Genomic DNA, 16,815 nt, shown 5'->3' with positions numbered 1-16,815 from the left:
TCGATTTTACGAGCCCATAAGCTGAGACTTTCGATCCCTGTTACACGACTATCCCCGATTAACCACGCGACCCGTGGCTGGCATTTAAATACGAAAATCGACGTGATTTTACAAGGTTTTCATGAGGTTATTGCTCCGTACATGCACGATTTCGTCGTCGAAATTGATTCGTGGGATCCATGGGGCGGCGGACGAAGAAATTTTACGGTTCGAATTACTCGATCGGAATGTAGAGAAAAATTGGAGAAATAAAATTAAAATCGGGTAGAGGGTTGATCGTGACATGTACGCGGAGATGGAGACTATCGGGGCCCCGACTAGGCACGATCCTGACGGTGCTGGGGGCTCGTATCAGCGGCGAGGTCAGCTGAGCGTAGCGTCGAGCCCTCAGCTGGGAGCAAAAGATGGCGTCGAACAGCTGATCGACTGTCCGTACATGCGCACTGTCGTCTCGCTAGCAGACGCCGTGTGAGTGCAGCGAGCGCACGTGCGAAATATCGAAAGTCTATTTCCAGGTTGGAACGAAAATGGCTTGCCGTTTCTCGTGCCATATGGCTCGATTCGCGACTGCTTCCCACCGAGGGAACAAAGACTGTCGACTAACCCTTTGACCATGAGACTATTTTCGGAAGAAAGCACAATGCCGAGCAATCTTTCCATTGAACCACTTCATCGCGAACGGGGGGGGAGCTCTTTGACGAGGAGAGTCTCGTTCAAACGAGAAATCATATCCGCGTTGACTATGCGAATGGAAAAAGAACGAAGAACCCTTCATCGGGAGCCTTTGTTGTCTCGTTTTGGGGCATAAACTTCTTGGCCAGTAATGATACCAGCGTTTTCCAGGTACAACTCGACGAAACAGAGCTTCGATCAGCGCCTTCTTCCCTTGTTTCTCTTATCGATCGGATATCTGGTCTAATATTACTCCCTGGTAACGAGGCTCGCGAGGTCGCGGATCAAAGGGACCTTTATCTTATCAATGTCCGACTGCGTCCGCTATCTCTAGGACAAATTGTACTTTCACCTAGCAACGCAACGTCGAGAGCTGACGGTACGTCGGAGTGGATGAGGAGGGCGAGGAGTCGGCTCTGCTGCGCGTTTCCTAGACTAGCGTTGCCCTTGAATTTCTCGCGCGAGGTTACATCGAACGATGCTACCGCTATAGCAGCTAGAAATAGTTACCAAAAGTCGCTTTATAAGCTTGACATTCCAGTTGGTATCGTGCCAACGTTAATCGTCACGATATTGCGGCACGTTCGTGACGTTTCTGTTCGTGTCCTTTCACTCTGGCCAGGTGCTCGATTCGCCTTTGCCGTATCGATTGCGCGAGTGCACGAAAATCTGAAAGAAAGTCCCGTTTTATCCCGTGCTCTTTCACCGGGTCTGCGTTCTCGCAACAGGGCGAGTCGCTCGAGGATCGTCCCCGACGCGCCAACTAGATCGTAGCTGCTGCTTCCGAGCAACCCCCAAATTACCGGTAAGAACCGAGAGGTTCGGGGACGAGGTGGCCACGACTGACGAGGAAAGTCGATGCTCGTTACTTCATACGAAAGCGAGGATCGAAGGTATCTTTGACACGGGTTGGCGACGCGTTGAAAACCGGTTGAATCGGACTAGTACGCAAAAGCAAAGGACCAGGTTGCCAGGTCCTGCGTGGCACTGGCAACCGAATTACGATAACCATGGGCCAGGATCGCGTTAAAAGGAACAAGCGATCCTTTCTCATTCGTGTCCTTTCACTCGAGCCAGGTGCTACGAATTACGGGACCGACTAAGTAGGCACTCGTGGACCTATTACGAGGTAGAGGCCGTCAGAAAAACAACGGCACCTCTCGTTACCGAAACGAGGATCGTTCGGGTACGTAGACGATTGGTGCTAGACCGAGGCAGCGATTCGAGGCTGCGAGGTTGTTCAATGGGAACAACTTCGAATTTCGAATGCTACAAGTGGCCACCCATTTCCAGTGGCTGTTGAATAATTCAATGCAGGCTGAGAAAAATGTTGCGATTGTAACCGCTGCCGAGGATGGATGCTAGCCGACATCCAAATCTCGCGAGTGACCACCTTGAACTTCCAATCTTCTTCGACGTCTATGCTCGCCGCTGTTGCAATCGATTATTGCGTACAACGTTGTACGACTTAATTACGATTCTCGTTGAGCAACTCGACGTTAACTCGCGGCGTGTATGGACACGATTGAGAGATTAGATTATCTTTCTCGTCAATGGCGACGCAACAGCGGCACACGTTTCGTTTATAAATCATGTGCAACTGCGTAAATCAAGGCGCAACGCATTCGGCTCGATTTGGAAGTCGCGCAGAAGAATCCTTTCACCCAGTGACGAACGGATAGATATAGATCCTCGTGTTGGAACAAAGTCAAGTCGCTTTGCGTAACGAGTTCGTCTGCTCGTAAGGGTTGAGTTAGCAAAGCTGGGCTCCGTTCGCGCAGCTCGCAAACGGGAATTCTCGTTAAGTTCATGGCCGCAAATTCGGCCGAGGAGTCCTCGAGTGTATCGAACGAGACTTGAGAAAACCTGGCTGCCCGTATGCACACGAGAGCGCGCGTGTTTCGCCGAGGGAAATAACGTCGCGAGAAAAATACGAAACGAGTCGAAATTGTGGAAGAAAGTGCAAGGTAATTGAAAGGCAACACGCGATGCCACGATCACGTGGCCATCGATCTCCGCACGCTTATCGTCTGGTGACACTGGCAAGCTTAGCCGCGACTTCCGCGTCGCGTTCACGCGCGCAGACATCGGGGCTGAGCTTGCGAATTACGCGTAAAATCGGCGCACGCGATTGCATAATGTGCTTGCACGAGTGCAACGGTGCACACGTGTCGGTGCGTGGTACGATGCCGTGGTGCAGCGACACCGTGGCACAACCGGCTGTTGCTAACTCGTGAAACCGCACCCTGTCTGTGGTGTCGTTTCGCGACTTCGAAACGCTTTCAGGAGGAAGAGAAACGAGACTCCGAGCTGGCTCCACGACCGAAACGCTAATATCGACCAATTCGGATAAATCCAAAATTCAGCGAAACCATCTCGAGATCACAGACCTGGTAGGTGTGTGTACCCGTGCGCGCAAACCCAAAGAACCGGCAGCATTACGCAAACGAACGGATAACGAGGAACCGTGTAGCGGTAGGTAGGCTGTGTAATAAGGTAACGACTGAAAGAAATTACGGTTCATCGTTACACGCGTGATGGAGTCGTTCGGCGATTTACCGTTCTCGGTGAGCCTATGCCGTTCTCGCGGCGACTTCCTGTTTTTCTAAAACAGGGCCAAACCCATTAGCCGGAGCGATCTACTAAATCCAATGGCAAGCTGGTCGAATTAGAAGAAGGTAACGCCGATCGCTAGAAATACATCACGAGTCGCGTACCTTTTCATTCTATCCGCGATCGGGCTGCCAAAAGAACGTTTCCAACACCAACCGAAAATAAACTCGCGCTTCCGGTAGGCTCGCGCTCTGTTTCGCAGCGTTCACGACGAAAGACCGTGCAGAACGAGCATCGTGAAAAGGCACGTTCTCGAGCTTCTACCTCGCACTTCACCCCGTTGTTCTCGTTTCCTCCGTTCCGCCTTTCTATCCTGCACTTCCGCGAAAAAACATCGTCACTTTTACCGGAACAACGTCGAGGACGGGACGAGTGCCGAGATGAGACGAGACGTGCGAGATTTAGGGAACACGGTGACGGTCGAAGACGCTTCGATCCGGGGTTCTTTTACAAAAATCGAGAGTTCTCTCTCTCTCTCTCTCTCTCTCTCTCTCTCTTCCTCTCGTTCTCTCGAGATTGACCCACCGCGTTCCACTTTTGCGGAGTACAGGCTCGAAACTGGGTCGACTGGCCGAAGTAACAAGGGGTGCACGGTTTACGGACGAATCTATCCCGGCTAGCCGTGTTGTGACGAGAATGGCCACTCTCGAACGCGGACAGGTTTCAGACGTCGCACGGATTAACCTACGAACTCTCCACGCGTAAACGAAAATCCATTTTTCATTCGGTTCGTGCGCACAGTTTCGTAATTCGAGCTGACAAGAGAAAGCAGAGTGGCGCACACGAGATAACAAGGTATAGCTCGCGTGATGGAAAATCCAAGTAATTCCCTATGCAGATAGCTAGGAGGTATACGCGTTCTCCGTGAAACCGCAGGTTGCCCGTTCTCCTTTCAGAGCAACGGGCCCCGCTCGATTTTCAATCGAATTTCATTGGCCGATAATTAACGAGATTAGAACTGGTCGACCGAATGAAAGTTCGACCTTGCTGCAGGAAATGAGCTGGCAATTCCTTTTCGAGGAAGGAAAAAAGAATCGATAGGCACGAGGTCTTATAAATTCGTACAGCGATCCGTGCAATTTTCCTTCGCACAATCGATATCCGTTCTCCACTGGCACCCTGTTCGCGGTGAAACGGGTCCTTCAGAGCTTCGCCTGGTTTTCGCGTTTCCACGGGTATCCCCGATTAAGAGGACGGGCGTAGAAAAAGCGGAAGATATTTGTAGCGGCACGCTTTATCGCGATAACGTTTTGCCGCAGAAACGCGGCCAGCTCGATGCGGTCTGACACGGAAGACGTGGTTCCGACTCTGCGAGTCGCGAGCAAACGAAAAGCACAGAGGCGGGCTGCTCTGGCTATGCTCGAACATCGCGGCAGAAGGACAGAAAGAGGCTCGTACCTGTTTTGTACCTCTAATACACGTGGAGGCCGTGACTATCCAGTTTCACGATGATAATCAACGCTGCAAGAGTAGACTGCAATATCGAAATCCGAGCCGGCCCCGAACGAGATACAGAGGTGTCGTTTTGGATTCTTTTCGCTATATCCGTTCTGCTTTTGGCACGGGCGTGCGCGTAGGCATCCTCCTGCGTGCACTTATCACATCGAATATCGGTCTTGCCGCGAATTTAAACCACGGGATAGTTAGTCCCAGTCGATTTACGGCTACCATACGAGTTTTTAGACCGGAGCTAGCCAAAGATCGAGCAGGGGGCCATTTCTTTCATAGTCCTCGCCCCCCACCCGGCGTCTCGTTGACCGAATCGACGATATTTCGAGGCGAACTAGAGAATGGAAAATTTCTCATTTTCGTTCGGAGATACCTGGTTGTCGTGGTCGGTGTCTGGAATGATGAGTAATCGCGTTGTTTCGAGCCAGGTTACGCTACGTCGCGAATAAATGATAAGTCTGCTGCGTTGCACGACATTTCGTGCCAGAGCGATACACACGATGCACCTTCCACATTGACGAATGTCTCGTGGAGGGAAGGGCGTGACGTGAATTCGCCGGAGGGTGGAAAAGGGCTCGACGAGGATCTTTTTTATACCGTACGACGACCACTTCACCTCCTTCTCGCGTTCGAGTTACACGGGTATTTACTAAATGCTGCGCCCTACTCGACCGGTGCACACTCGTCGTGCTCGTTTCCTCTTTTCCTCCTCGCGAGAAATCATTCCCCATGGCGGAGAGACCGATGAAAAAAAGCAAACTCTGATAATTAAAAAGCCGTCGTTCTCGCGATCCAATTAGCCGAACGACGATACGGGGAGGGGGGGAGAGAGAGAGAGAGAGAGAGTGAGTGGAAGAGATCGACGTCCAACGGAGGAACTCGAAGCGATAACTATGGCTACCTACTCTACTAGGCGCAATTACGCGAAATGTATTCGTGTCCGGTGAACCTGGCACCGAGATGCCTCAAAACGGTGCAAAGAACGTCTCGACGCGAGACAAAGGTTTTCTAGAGTGGCTGGGGGACAGGTGAAGAGAAGAGAGAATCTCAAAGGGGTAATGAGGCCGGTGGGTGGGAAGCAGTGGGTGCAGATCTAGGTTACCTGCATATTATGCAACCAACACCACTGCAATTCCGCGGTTGCACGTGCAATTGCACGCACATGCACGGGGATCATTAACGACTCCGTGTTTCGACCGTCCACCGCTCTGTTCAATTTCTAATTAACGTATCAACGTTCCACACACGCGGAATCCATAAATCTCTACTGGAATTATACCGCGAGCTAGTCCAAGACTATCGTTCTCGGAGACTCGAAGAACGGAGAACCGGCCAGCTGGTGGAACGGTGAGCAAGGTAAATCCGAGACGGAAAATCCGATGATATAGTCCCAAAATAAGATTAAGAAGAAGCGAATATTTTTGGCACAACGAACCGTGTCTTCGCGATCCTTAGGCGAGTCGGTATCTTTCCCTCCAACTTTTGGCATTATTCCTCGAATCGTTAACTATTTCTACCATTTCTCTGCTCGTTTTTTCCTCCACCTTCTTTCCTTTTAGACGTCAATGACCTAATAATACCGACACGCGAGTGCTCCTTATGCCTCGGCGAAGAAACACGTGCGACTTTCAGCGGCTTCGAATAACGATCCGAGGTCGGTCTTTGTTGCCCCGATCGCTTATGGGACAACAAAACACGTAGCCGGCGAATTATGTCAAAACAAGGCGGGGGCGTTGAATCCTAAACGGAGGACGATGAACCGTGCTGTTTTGGACGGGCGTGCAAGAAAATTCAAGGTGACGCTCAGGGTTCTTGCACGCCCGGCACTCGAGATGGAGAGCGTTTTCTCGATTCTCGAAATAAATTTCCCCGCCAATTCCCCCTAGTCGCGCGATACCACCAGTTTTCCAAACGATCGCGCGAGTGAAAAACGCTGGAATAAATTTCCAACGATCCGGCTGCATCGACGGGTTACAAGATCGCGAGCAACGACTTTATCCTGGCGCGGCTCGCAGCGACAATTACGACCGACAATTTATCGCGACTTTCACGAATCTGTGATTTAACTGCGATAATTATCGCAGCGGCAGATCGGAATTGAATCGCGGTGAAAGCGAGCGAAAACGATAGTTATCGAAATGCTCGGTGATTGGCGTAGATAACCGTACTATCCGCGGTACTTCCTGCTTCCTCGAAAATTTCGGCCGATCCCTCGCGAGACGATCGCGACACGATCACGAGACGATCACGAGACGATCACGAGACGATCACGAAAAGAAGCGGTTGGGCCGGCAAGTCGAACCCCGATTTTCCTAGAAACGACAGGAGGAAGAGACCGTTTGTGTCAGACGGAATGGAAATTCCGAGTGAACCTTGACTACCAGAGCCGCTTGGGGCACCGGTGTATCACCAGGTTAGACGCGATATCGCGATATGGTCAAGGTGCATTGCAGTCGCACAGGCTGCATCGTCCCCGAACAAGGCTGCGGTAAACGGTCTCGTCTCTCAGATAACACGTGCACTGCTATCTTCTATCTCGCATGTATCGAGCTTACATAAGTCATCGCGGTATTATGTCTTGTCAACGACAACGGTGCAGCGCGAAGCGATTAGTTACGAAACTGCTGGAATATAGAGACGAGTAAACGACTGGCGGGCCTGTTCGATACGCTGGAATCGATCGGCAGGATCTTAATTCGTTTCTAAATGGAAGATTAACCATCGAGATCGGCGTGCGCTCGGCTGTATAATCGCGTACCGGTGCGAGATGTACGGATGCACCAAGGATGTGCTACTTGCACTCGAGAAAGTGGATCCGTGCGAGAAAACTTTACGAGACTCTATTGCGATTAGCCCGGTGAATCATCATCGGTGTGCTAGTTGTAGGATCGCAGAAGTATGACAGACGTCGCGATGCCGTCGTTATTTTATTAACCGTTTGAGTGCCACGAGTCATTATTGTTTCCCAATCGATATTTGCCAAGCGGCGCGATAGCGCTTGTCATATTCCGTGTCCAAAAATGCCGAGCGGCGCGATAGCGCTTCTCATATTCCGCGTTCATCAACCGAGCGTGCTGATTGTCAGCTTCGCAGCTCAGAGCGCTGGCACTTTTGGACACAAAATAGAAGCGCGATCGCGCCGCTTGGCACTCAAACGGTTAAACGCGGAGAAACTACTGTTCGCGCACGTGGAATACAGCTCGCGACGTGCCCCCTTCGATCGCGCGATTCATCCCACCCTGTCGAGCACCTGATTCACGCGTAACGAGTCGGCCATCGCGATAAACGCGACGTTATGAAAGATCCACGACTCGAATTGCCATTGTCGCCGATAAGTCATACGCGAGTGTCCGTTATCGATCGGAGCAAACAAAATCGAGTTTTTTAATGGAAGCAAGGTTTAACGAATCATTGCCTAGCCGTGGCAACCGCGAGCTATCAGCGCTTAAACCCTGGAAACTTATCGACATGTATACCAGGGGAGGATTTAGACAGCGCGCATAACGGAAAGGGCCACTAATGGCTTTCTCAATTGATGCATTCTGTCGTCACGGAACACACGAGTGTTCCGGTGCATACAAACGCTCAGTGAACACGTACACATCCTGCTCGTACGAACGGTTCTTTGATAATGTGGGTCAGCTCGTTTACGCGACTGGCTCTCGGCTTATCTAGCTGCCCGAGCTACGTACGTTTCGATGACTTTTACCGATCCCGTAAATTACTCGGGGAAAAATCGTGATCGCGTACGAAGCAGAGAAGAAGGCGGAGAAAGGGTTCCGATCCGAGAAACCGAGGCGAATCTTATTATCGGCGCGAACGTGCATGCTGATAAGGGGACGAAGAAAGAGGTCGAGACCGGTATAGTTTCATCAGCCATAGTCTGTCGGCTTATCGCCGGATTGAATAGGATGCGTTAGAATTCGTGCTCATATTGACAGCACGAATTACGATGCAGGGAGAAAATTGGCACGTTTATCGTTAACCCTTTTAGCCAAAGCGATTCTGGTCGACGCTCGAATTAGCCACTGGCCAGCGCGATTGAGACGTTCTCTAGGCTGAAATTTCAAAGGTGTGCAAGGATTTCCGCGTTTTCACTGTTACCGCATTACGTACGCGGTAAGAACGATGTCGGTACTGATTTACGAGCACGATGAATCTAAATGAGATTCGACGAGATCGCTGATAATTCCGGCCGAGTCTTTGGCACGGCCACGCGTCATCGTCTTTACGTAATATCGTTAAATACACGTCGAATCGTTCTAGCAATTTTAGTCCAAGTAACCGGCAAGCTTGCCACGTGAAATTCAATTTTCTGACGTTGCACGGGGAAACGATTCAATCGTCCACTCGCCTGGACATATGAGAAAGCCATCGCGATCTTACTCGCGTTTAAAGATTATTGGGATTAGGGGATTATAATTGCGAAATAACTACGATATACATATTATCTTTTAATTTCCTTTGTTGCTCAAGGTGTATCTATCTTCGAGTGCTACTCTACAGCGACTGACCGATTCGTGAGAGAGTGCAAAAGGATACGAGACGCAGTGCGCCTAAACCCCCTATTCTTATCTAACGTTTGTACAAACATTCGTTCTCGGAATCTAGGTCTTATAAATTATTTATGCGCACCTTATATCCTAGATCGAGTTCTGTATATAACCAAACTTATTCGACAAAGATAAAACCTGAATCGAGTCGAAACTCGCGAGAGAAGAGAATCTGGACGTGCAATTGAACTTCGACCTTTGCCTGGTACCAATTCTAATGCCACATTACGCGTATGGAAATGACCCGTGTGAAATCCAGGCTCGTTTCCAGTCATTCTTACATCGACGTGACGTAACCGTTACAAATTATCGTTGTCATCAAACAATCGCGAACCCGAATATTTATAACTGCTCGCTGCCTTTAAATTTGGAACGTAATTTTCGAATACTCAACGGGATCTCGTGCACGAAACGCGTCGAATAACAGTGAAAGAAAGATTTCCGTTTTTATTTTTCCCTTTTTTCCCTTTTTTCCCTTTTTCCCCTTTTTTCCATTTTTCGCGATGCATCGAATTAATAATAAATGACGCAAGAGATGCCTACGTGCGATCTTTAAAACAATGCGGTTGATTGGCATCAATTGACGCGGATTCTCGCTGAATCCATTCCATGAGACGAAAAATTCTATTCTCCCGTTGTCTTCCGATAGCAAAAAGTTCTTCGGAATTATCGGCGAGACTTAGCGGCTCGCGTAGGTGCGAATCGTTAAAGCGTTGCACAAGGTTACCGCAGCGAGTACACGAGCATGATGACGAGGCCAAAACTAACGATGAGAAACCGATGCACCTAGAATGCAGGCAACCGAGACAAAACACATACGTTCGTGCAAAAAAAAAAAACCAGGCGAGTCACATGAACCTACTCTCATTTGCAACTGCGATCCATTTTGCACAACGCCGAAATGGAGACATCGAACTTAACATCGAAGAGAAAATTGTTCAATATCGTGCCTTCTAACCCCGTCATTTGACAAACGTTCGAATGTTTCCAAATTTCTGATTTTTCCAATTTTCGAATTCCTATCTAATCCAAACCTAACCTAAACCGAACCCATATCGAAAATTACTCAATATCGTGCCTTCTAACCTCATTAACTGTCAAACGTTCGAATGTTTCCAAATTTTTGATTTTTCCAATTTCCGAATTTTTATCTAACCCAAACCTAACCTAAATCTAACCGGTACTAAGAATTACTCGATATTGTGCCTTCTAACCTCATTAACTGTCAAACGTTCGAATGTTTCCAAATTTTCGATTTTTCCAATTTCCGAATTTTTATCTAACCTAAATCTAACCCGTACCAAAAATTACACAATATCGTGCCTTCTAACCTCATTAATTGTCAAACGTTCGAATGTTTCCAAATTTTCGATTTTTCCAATTTCCGAATTTTTATCTAACCCAAACCTAACCTAAATCTAACCCGTACCAAAAATTACACAATATCGTGCTTTCTAACCTCATTAATTGTCAAACATTCGAATGTTTCCAAATTTTCGATTTCTCCAATTTCCGAATTTTCGACTTTTCAAATTTTTTAAATCGTGTCGTCATCGGAAAGAGGTTTTTCATTTAACGTACAACGGCTACGTGTAGTATATTTTCTTCCGTAATTGCCTTAATACTCTTACCAAAGTAGAACCCCACAGTATGCGTACGCACACGTGCTTTTCATCGTATTAAGCGGTGTATATATATGTGTATATATATACATATATTTTTGCTGGCGAGCATTCGTTTGGTGGAAATACAAGAGAAATATTTCAAAGTACGTACATGCTCGCGAATGCTCACGGACATTTGTTAGAAGTACGCGTTCGATGGATATTACGAAGATCGAAAAGTCTGACGCAACGAATTATCACGGTGCGTAGTACCAGCCGCTATGAATTACGAAGACTGGATGAAAATCGGCCTACGATCGTAGGATGAAAATAATCGTTCGTTTTAACCGCCGTGCGTAACGAGCCTCGTGTCGGATTTATTAAATCACCCGAGCTCACGTGTGCATTTCGAAGCGTCGAGGAAGTGACGCAACGCGTGGTCGAAATTAAAAAAAGAAAAAAAAGAATACCGGAATACCGTAGCAGCGCGGTTCCGTTGCAACGGAAAAGGAACAGAAGGTCAAAGTTAACCTCGACAGTGTTCGTGATATCGGTTTCTATTGAAGTACCGCGTTGGTGACACGCCGTTCACCCTCGAGTTTTCCACGTGTGCATCTGAATGCGTCATAAGTTTGTCGCAGCGATTATTTTGCGACTCCTTGGGTCTTATCGCGAAGAGTCGCGGATCGGTCGACACGTGGAAACGTTCCTTGATCGATTTGAATAGAACGGGAGAACGATTGACGGTAGTAATTTGTGACGTTCCAGGGTTACGAGTATCTGTAACAGTTGATAAACTTAAATTAAACATGCCCACGTACGAACACCGATACGATACGAGGGATTTTAAAGTCTGCCTAATTTTAGTGGAATACGCGATATCTATTACGCCTCGTTAACGAATAAGTAAGATTTCGATTTTCTCGCGATTATTAAACGTAACGTTCGAAAGCGGAGAGAAAAGAAAAAATTCGAAGGGATAATTGTACATATCACGATGCATCCATTTTACATCAGCCGTACGAAAGATTACTGCTAAAAGTGCAAAATTTCTGGGTGGAAAATTACCGTGTCGTATCTATTAATTCGCTGCGTGAGTTTCCTAACACTACGCCTATGTCACTCACGACTGAAGGAAATTAAACGGACTAACGATGTTTTATTAAAAAAGCTCGCAATTTTTATAGGACGAACGAGTCCAAGCTTCTCGCCTGGACGAGGTACGCGTGGCGAGAGGCTAGATATACGCATTAACTGTGTGCTCTTTCTTCCTCTCGCGATACGATACATCTACAATAGACCGTTTACGAGACCACCGTGTTACCCACACATGTCAGGCCAGGAAATCGTGCCCGATCATCTCGATAGTAGTTGCGGCACAACCCTCTGAGGGTGGAGGAGGTAGAGAAAAAGCACAAGGTTCGCAATATGGTACGTGATGCAGGTGAATAACATGGTGTCCCTTTGTAGGCACACGCAAACACATGCATCACACGTCCATGGCACAGAGCATTTACGTGACGCACGTAATAGAAAGAGAAAGAGAACATTTCCTGACTCTGTTCTCCCTTGGAAGGACAGAAATGAACTGTCACAGAGAGGAAGAGCGAAAGAGTTGGTAATACTCACCGATTTGTAGTATCACGCGAGGTAGCACGATCCACCGAGCCTGGAGTCGTTCCCTTGGGTCAAATGATCCTGACGAGCTCCATGGTTTTCCCAAACTATCGACGCACTCGCGAATTCGTCCCTCGCAGTTGTAGCTCCTGTGTCACGGTACACGCGAGAACCCTTTCGATTGTCCTTTGCGTGCAAACTCCACAAGAGAGGTTTGACGGATGCAGGATTCAAGCAGCACAAGCACTTACGACCACCTCGAAGGTCTGTTGCCAACTGACCCAGCCAGTGACAGCTCTCCGCGAGCCACCACGTTTACCAACGTATACTCGATAAAATAACTATTCTACCGCTGCTCGATGATGCTCGGAGTAATACCTGAAACCAAATGCAGCATCTTATGTCGAAACATTCGTATATACCGTTGGTCCTCCTTAAAAAATATACGTTATCGTATGCTACATGACCTCACCAAACATATATTATATTACATGATTCGCTTGAAACTATGTTTATAACACAATAGTATGATTTACGACATACGAATAAAGGATTACGAGAAAGGATAATGATACGTGATTTTTGCAGTTTCTTGTTGCGATCAGAGGCTCTTATGAGTATTAAAGCGAAATACATTCTTCCAAAATAAACAGGAAGCAGAAAATTCCACCTTCAATTGTGTTTTAAAAGCCTATTTCACTGTAAAACCGGTAATACGTATAACGAAGAGACTGAGCAGTATATAATTAAGAAATTTTTTTTTGCAAAAGTTGCCAACACTGTCGATCATATGGCAATCAGCTGTAATTCATGCTTCTTCAATGGACATGTTTGCACTTGGTTTAAGAAATAAAGATTCGAAAAAGTTAGACTAGTACGAATACTTGTACGACATTATTCGTATCTTCTGTGACTCCGTCTTTTATCGACGATATTACACAACGATATAATTAATGTAACACACGTGACTTCATCGTTGAACTATGTTTGAAATCTTGAAACAAAGTATTTTAACTCAAGGTTAATTGATGTAACAGTTTATTATTTGTCAGTTAAATGAGATCAAATTCGGGATTAAGCAATTAAAAAGCATGAAACTTACAGCGATTACGAATAAAAAATTCAGTCAACAACAATGAATCATCGATGATCGCAACGTTGTAAACTACTTGCGTGTTTTCAGGAAATACGGTAACAATTTTATTATTTTATTGCTATCGAATATCTAATGCTTAAATAGTAAGAGTACAAAATTATAAAACATATTTGTCAAATAGTTCGAATGTCTTGAATTGTTATATCAAACAATAAAAATGCAAATACCTATAAAATATGTATATTGCTATAATTTAATCCATAAACGTTTTATTTACAATTGTAACCATTTGTCAAAGTGGTAGACCCGAACTGTATTTCGGATAATGTACTAATCGATAATATCAAAATCAAGATTTGATAAGAACATGGTGTGCACGACAATTGCATTTTTCATCAGTCTTAACTGGATCATTTTTTGCCAGATTTCTTTATACCACCCGTGACAAGAGGTCCTCTTTGACTTGCTTTCTTTGCAGCTTCAGCAAGTGCTTTCTGTTGCTCCTTTTGCTTTTGCTTGAATGCTACATCTTCGTCATCTAAAACTTTTGGTTCTTTTCTTGGTGCCTTAAGAGGTTTTTTCTTACCACCTTCACGACTGGACATTCTAAAAGTACATCATATAATTTTACACGATATTTGTAAAACGATTTTTGTAAGTGTAACATGACTAAATAGTAAAAAAAAATTATAATAGACAATACAATAGCTTCAAACGTAATACTATATTTCAATTATTATGAAATTAGAATGCTTCGAGTTTTAGAGAAAGTATAACCTATAAAACTGACGTCATGTCAAAACCAGCAATATTCTGAAATTGATAAAAAATATCACATGATCTAAATCATCCGCTTAGTATAAGCTAAATACTTAAATAATATAGGAGGAGAAGAAATACAGTAGACACAGAATTTGAAATTCTTTAAAATCAATGCGAACGTGTAAAATTATTAAAAATTAGTTAAATTGCAACATTAATTACATAAATTAATTGAAATTGAACATTAATAATAATTGTTTACCTTATAATACAGACAAACTTGCTAAATAATCCAATTAATTTAAAAAATTTAGAGTACTACAACTAAATACTTCTATACGGGAACAAAGTTTGGTTATCACATCAGAAGTAGGAATGTCGCATGACGTTAAATGGTGGATGACACAAATGGTGCTGCCATCTATCGAGAAAAGTATAAATTACGTTTCAGAATGCCATCTAGTAACAAAGTTTGTATTACATATATCGTAGTATTTCAAAAATTTTAAATTTAAACAATTCATACGTGAAACCTAATCAACTCAGGAAAATACTGTCAACAGTTCGATACCAAGAAACCATCAGATTTCATGTCTTGTCGGTTGATTTAACTTTTTGTGTAATATGACTAAATAAATGTCACTACATTGAAGACCACTTATACACTCCATATACTCAACACTCATACACTCTGCCCATTCGGTACAAAACTATGACAAACGTTTAGTTATCAAATAATTTCGAAAAATTATATAATTGTACTTATAATTACTACGTTCGAATCCAACGCATTTCAATTATCTTCTTCAAGGATACCGTAAAAAACGTGTACACATCATAAACCTTGGTCAATTCAACAACTTAAATAATATTTGAGCAGAAATTTGAGATTTGTATGTTTACGTGATTCCGAAGAACAATTACGTCGCACAATTTTTCATAATTAAATAAGAAGTTGAAATTTATATGTTGTATAAAACTAATTTTTTATGAGTAATAATAAACTATAGAAATGATAAGATTTTTATATCCCTAGATGGCCATTTAGAACTTTTAACATCTTTCCATCTTGAAGATTGTACTATTTATTTTTATATGCCTCTAAATTTGTAATCCTAGCAATTCTATACCAATCACACTTGTTTTTCTTAAATTAATAAAAAAAATTAATGATTTGTATGATATAATTACTTTCCCAGAAAATTTTTCCAATGAATCATAGCACTGCAACGGTTAAGCAGTATTTAATGGTACTAAATTGGCAATAGGTGGTAGCTAACGTTCTAAGTAGGAATTCAAATATAATCAACAACTTTTTCTATTATACTGCTTGGTATTAAACATATAAATACCTGTAGCTACAAATTATAAACAATCTTGATTGTCGGCGACGTCAACAGTGATCGGCAACGCCTTAATCGCGTAAGGAATACGATTTCCAAGTGTGCTATATCGTTCGAACTAACTATACACTTATTTTACAGCACCTAAAAGTTGAGTTTTTATTGTTCAGAAAATGAATTTAAATTTAAATATAATTGCGGCGGTATGTGAAGGGATGGGTATTGGTGTGAAAGGGTCGTTACCATGGAAACTAAAGTGAGAAATATATACATGTATATACATATATATATATGTGGGTATATATTCCAACCTATTCCTAACACGTGGTTACAGGAGTGAAATGGCCTTCTTTACATCTATGACTACGAACACGAAGGATCCAAATAAGAAAAACGTTGTTATAATGGGACGAAGGACATGGGAATGTATTCCACCTAAGTACAGACCGTTGAAAGATCGAATAAATGTAGTTTTAACGTCACAGAATCTGTAAGATTTATCTTCTGTAGTAATTTAAATGAAACATTAACAAAAAGAAAAGGAATAAATGAATGACTAAATATGCAGAGATTACGGGGACAATGCTATAATATGTAAAAGTATGCCACATGCTTTGGAAATTCTTCAAAAACCTCCATTGAGCAATGGAATCGAAACTATTTGGGTAATAGGAGGAAATTTGGTATACAAAGTATGACAACTTATAAAAATTATTAGAAATTCATGGAAATTTTTAATCATAATTTACACATACTTTTAAATTGCAGAGTGCAATGGAATCTCCAAACTTTCACCGGTTGTATTTAACACGAATAAAAAAGTATTTTGATTGTGATACATTCTTTCCAGCTATTCCTAATAATTTTACCTTAATGCAGTAAGTTTGCTTAGCTTTATTTACTGGCAATAATTTAAATCTTTTTTCCCTGCTTATTTTTCTTCTTTGTATTAATTCAGAGACCCAAACATTCCGCACGGTGTACAAGAAGAAAATGGTGTACAGTTTATATATGAAGTATACAAAAAAGAATAAATTTTTGTACCTAAATACTACTGATTATTTTGAAATAAAAAATATACAATTTAACCACATTCAACCTTAAAT

At 44.1% G+C, this 16,815-nt stretch overlaps 3 protein-coding genes across 5 annotated transcripts in view; 1 reads left to right on the top strand and 2 right to left on the bottom strand.

Moving 5' to 3' along the window:
• atos (atos homolog atossa) overlaps window positions 1-12,870 on the bottom strand; it is a 34,895-nt gene extending 22,025 nt beyond the window's left edge. For both annotated transcript variants that reach the window (XM_017911275.1, XM_017911276.1), the window contains exon 1: window positions 12,521-12,870. The gene's annotated coding sequence lies outside the window, so the exon portion shown is untranslated. The remainder of the gene's footprint in view (window positions 1-12,520) is intronic.
• Window positions 12,871-13,647: 777 nt separating this feature from the next.
• Dhfr (dihydrofolate reductase) lies at window positions 13,648-16,752 on the top strand. Of its 2 annotated transcripts, XM_017911081.1 has the most exons (6): window positions 15,755-15,788; window positions 15,851-15,965; window positions 16,044-16,199; window positions 16,278-16,401; window positions 16,478-16,587; window positions 16,668-16,752. In XM_017911081.1, exons 2-6 carry the CDS (start codon window positions 15,883-15,885, stop codon window positions 16,741-16,743), a joined length of 549 nt encoding a protein of 182 aa, XP_017766570.1. In that variant the 5' UTR covers window positions 15,755-15,788; window positions 15,851-15,882; the 3' UTR covers window positions 16,744-16,752. The 2 variants fall into 2 exon arrangements, with proteins under 2 accessions (XP_017766571.1, XP_017766570.1); XM_017911082.1 differs by lacking the exons at window positions 15,755-15,788; window positions 15,851-15,965 and adding an exon at window positions 13,648-13,699.
• Window positions 13,859-14,759, bottom strand: LOC108555448 (translation machinery-associated protein 7 homolog). The gene is made up of 2 exons (XM_017911084.1): window positions 14,629-14,759; window positions 13,859-14,210 (listed from the first exon to the last, which is right to left on the bottom strand). Exon 2 carries the CDS (start codon window positions 14,207-14,209, stop codon window positions 14,015-14,017), a length of 195 nt encoding a protein of 64 aa, XP_017766573.1. The 5' UTR covers window position 14,210; window positions 14,629-14,759; the 3' UTR covers window positions 13,859-14,014.
• Window positions 16,753-16,815: the final 63 nt, after the last annotated feature.

The sequence above is a fragment of the Eufriesea mexicana genome, unplaced genomic scaffold, assembly GCF_001483705.2.
Source record: "Eufriesea mexicana isolate 0111107269 unplaced genomic scaffold, ASM148370v2 scaffold124, whole genome shotgun sequence".
Lineage (NCBI taxonomy): Eukaryota > Metazoa > Arthropoda > Insecta > Hymenoptera > Apidae > Eufriesea > Eufriesea mexicana.
The sequence above is the reverse complement of the archived record's forward strand: the minus strand, read 5'-3'. Positions and strand labels throughout refer to the sequence as shown.

Excerpts from the sequence above, each read along its gene's own strand:
- LOC108555448 (XM_017911084.1), bottom strand. The coding sequence starts at position 14,209 with ATGTCCAGTCGTGAAGGTGGTAAGAAAAAACCTCTTAAGGCACCAAGA.
- Dhfr (XM_017911081.1), top strand. The coding sequence starts at position 15,883 with ATGAATTTAAATTTAAATATAATTGCGGCGGTATGTGAAGGGATGGGT. Across the intron at positions 15,966-16,043 it reads TCGTTACCATGGAAACTAAA|GAGTGAAATGGCCTTCTTTA; the intron begins GTGAGAAATATA and ends ACGTGGTTACAG. Across the intron at positions 16,588-16,667 it reads AATAATTTTACCTTAATGCA|AGACCCAAACATTCCGCACG; the intron begins GTAAGTTTGCTT and ends GTATTAATTCAG.